The 1,482-nt window shown below is 42.6% G+C and overlaps 1 protein-coding gene across 1 annotated transcript in view; it reads left to right on the top strand.

Moving 5' to 3' along the window:
• Nucleotides 1-1,430, top strand: part of LOC108751100 (RNA polymerase II-associated protein 1) — a 4,820-nt gene extending 3,390 nt beyond the window's left edge. The window contains exon 9 of the mRNA XM_018491076.1: nt 68-1,430. Within this exon, the coding sequence (XP_018346578.1) occupies nt 68-1,410 (1,343 nt within the window). The 3' untranslated portion in view covers nt 1,411-1,430. The remainder of the gene's footprint in view (nt 1-67) is intronic.
• The last annotated feature ends 52 nt before the right edge of the window (nt 1,431-1,482 follow it).

The raw sequence follows: 1,482 nt of genomic DNA, 5'->3' as shown, positions 1-1,482 counted from the left end.
TATATATATATATATATATATATATATATGGTTTAATATATATATATAATTTACAATATATATTTGTTTTTTTGCAGTTCCAGTTCAAACTTATTGAGCGACTATAACGCGGCTACGGATCGGGAACCGTCCTGTCTTCCAAACTTGGATGTTCTCACAGAGAATGGAGAGTTACAACCGATTGTATCAGTGAATTCGTGCATACCGTTCTTAGCGACGATATTCAATACATTTTACAATAATTCTCGCGTAGCAGAAATTCGTTTGATACTTGAACATCCATCCTTTCTCAAATATATAGAAGATTTGGAAAAGACTGAATGGAGTTTGGAAAGATCATGGTTTAGCAGAATGGAGTTATATCTTTTGACAACAGTAGTACAAGCAGTATCCCTCCTTCGAGACACAATCAATAATCGGACAGCTCAAATTGTGTGGAAGATTACCATTAAACTCATCTCGACGTTACCTGCGGACGCCACGGATCACGTGAGGAAGCTCCTTCAAATCGCGTTGTCGAACGAAAAAGTAAATTTGGAGGTAATCACCAATGAATTAGCCAAATTAGACCTGACGTCCACGGTAGATCAGGTCAAGACAGGCTTGCGTTCCGACGCGACGTCGTTGTACGAGAGATACATCACGGCGAACGGTGATTGGAACCAAGCGGCAATGCCGAAGGACTGGCTCTTCTTACCGCTAGTTCACATATATACAAAATCCAAAAACGATATCAAGTTGCAGTCAGAGGATAAGGATAACGTTTTGACAGTGCTAAGTCTAGCATTAGTCTTGCCTGATCTCATGGAGAAGCTATCGCCTACTTTGAGATTTAGCAGACTGATATTGGTGTATCTGTGTGATACCATCTACTTGGAAAGCGATGTGGCCATGCTGTTGCTGAATGTCCTATCGAATCTTCTGAGAAGATATCACGCGCGATTGAACTTTCAAACAGAGTTACCAGGATTGAGTTCCTTCACTGATCTGTTCACGGCATTGTGCGAGCATTTCTATTCGAACTCGTACGGCGATGACGGTTTCGCCATGATATTGCTGGTGCCAGTGGCGCAACGACACGATCCACACTATCGGAAACTTCTGTGGTCGGAACACGCGGCCGCGTTGCGATACCTGAAACTGTTGCCGGAGAAGCTAGTGTTGCCGTTAAAGGAATATCTCTATCCGGAGGAGGAAGATACGTCGCTTATAGAAAGCTACATCACGGCGCTAGTTCGCGGTGTGGTCAAAAAGACGTGGTGTCCAATCCCCTTCACAATCGCGGTACATCACTCGGCGATGTATCTGAAGCGAACGAACGGGCTGGCGGTGCGAATGCGTACGCAAGTGGAGAAGTTGAGGAACAGAGATATCGCGGACGCATTGTTGCACTACGTACCACAATTATGAATGTAAAATAAGAAAACAGATGCGACATGTGATTTTTTGTATTTATTGTATGTAAATATATATAATGTATAT

This window comes from Trachymyrmex septentrionalis, unplaced genomic scaffold, assembly GCF_001594115.1.
Source record: "Trachymyrmex septentrionalis isolate Tsep2-gDNA-1 unplaced genomic scaffold, Tsep1.0 scaffold11, whole genome shotgun sequence".
Lineage (NCBI taxonomy): Eukaryota > Metazoa > Arthropoda > Insecta > Hymenoptera > Formicidae > Trachymyrmex > Trachymyrmex septentrionalis.
The sequence above is the reverse complement of the archived record's forward strand: the minus strand, read 5'-3'. Positions and strand labels throughout refer to the sequence as shown.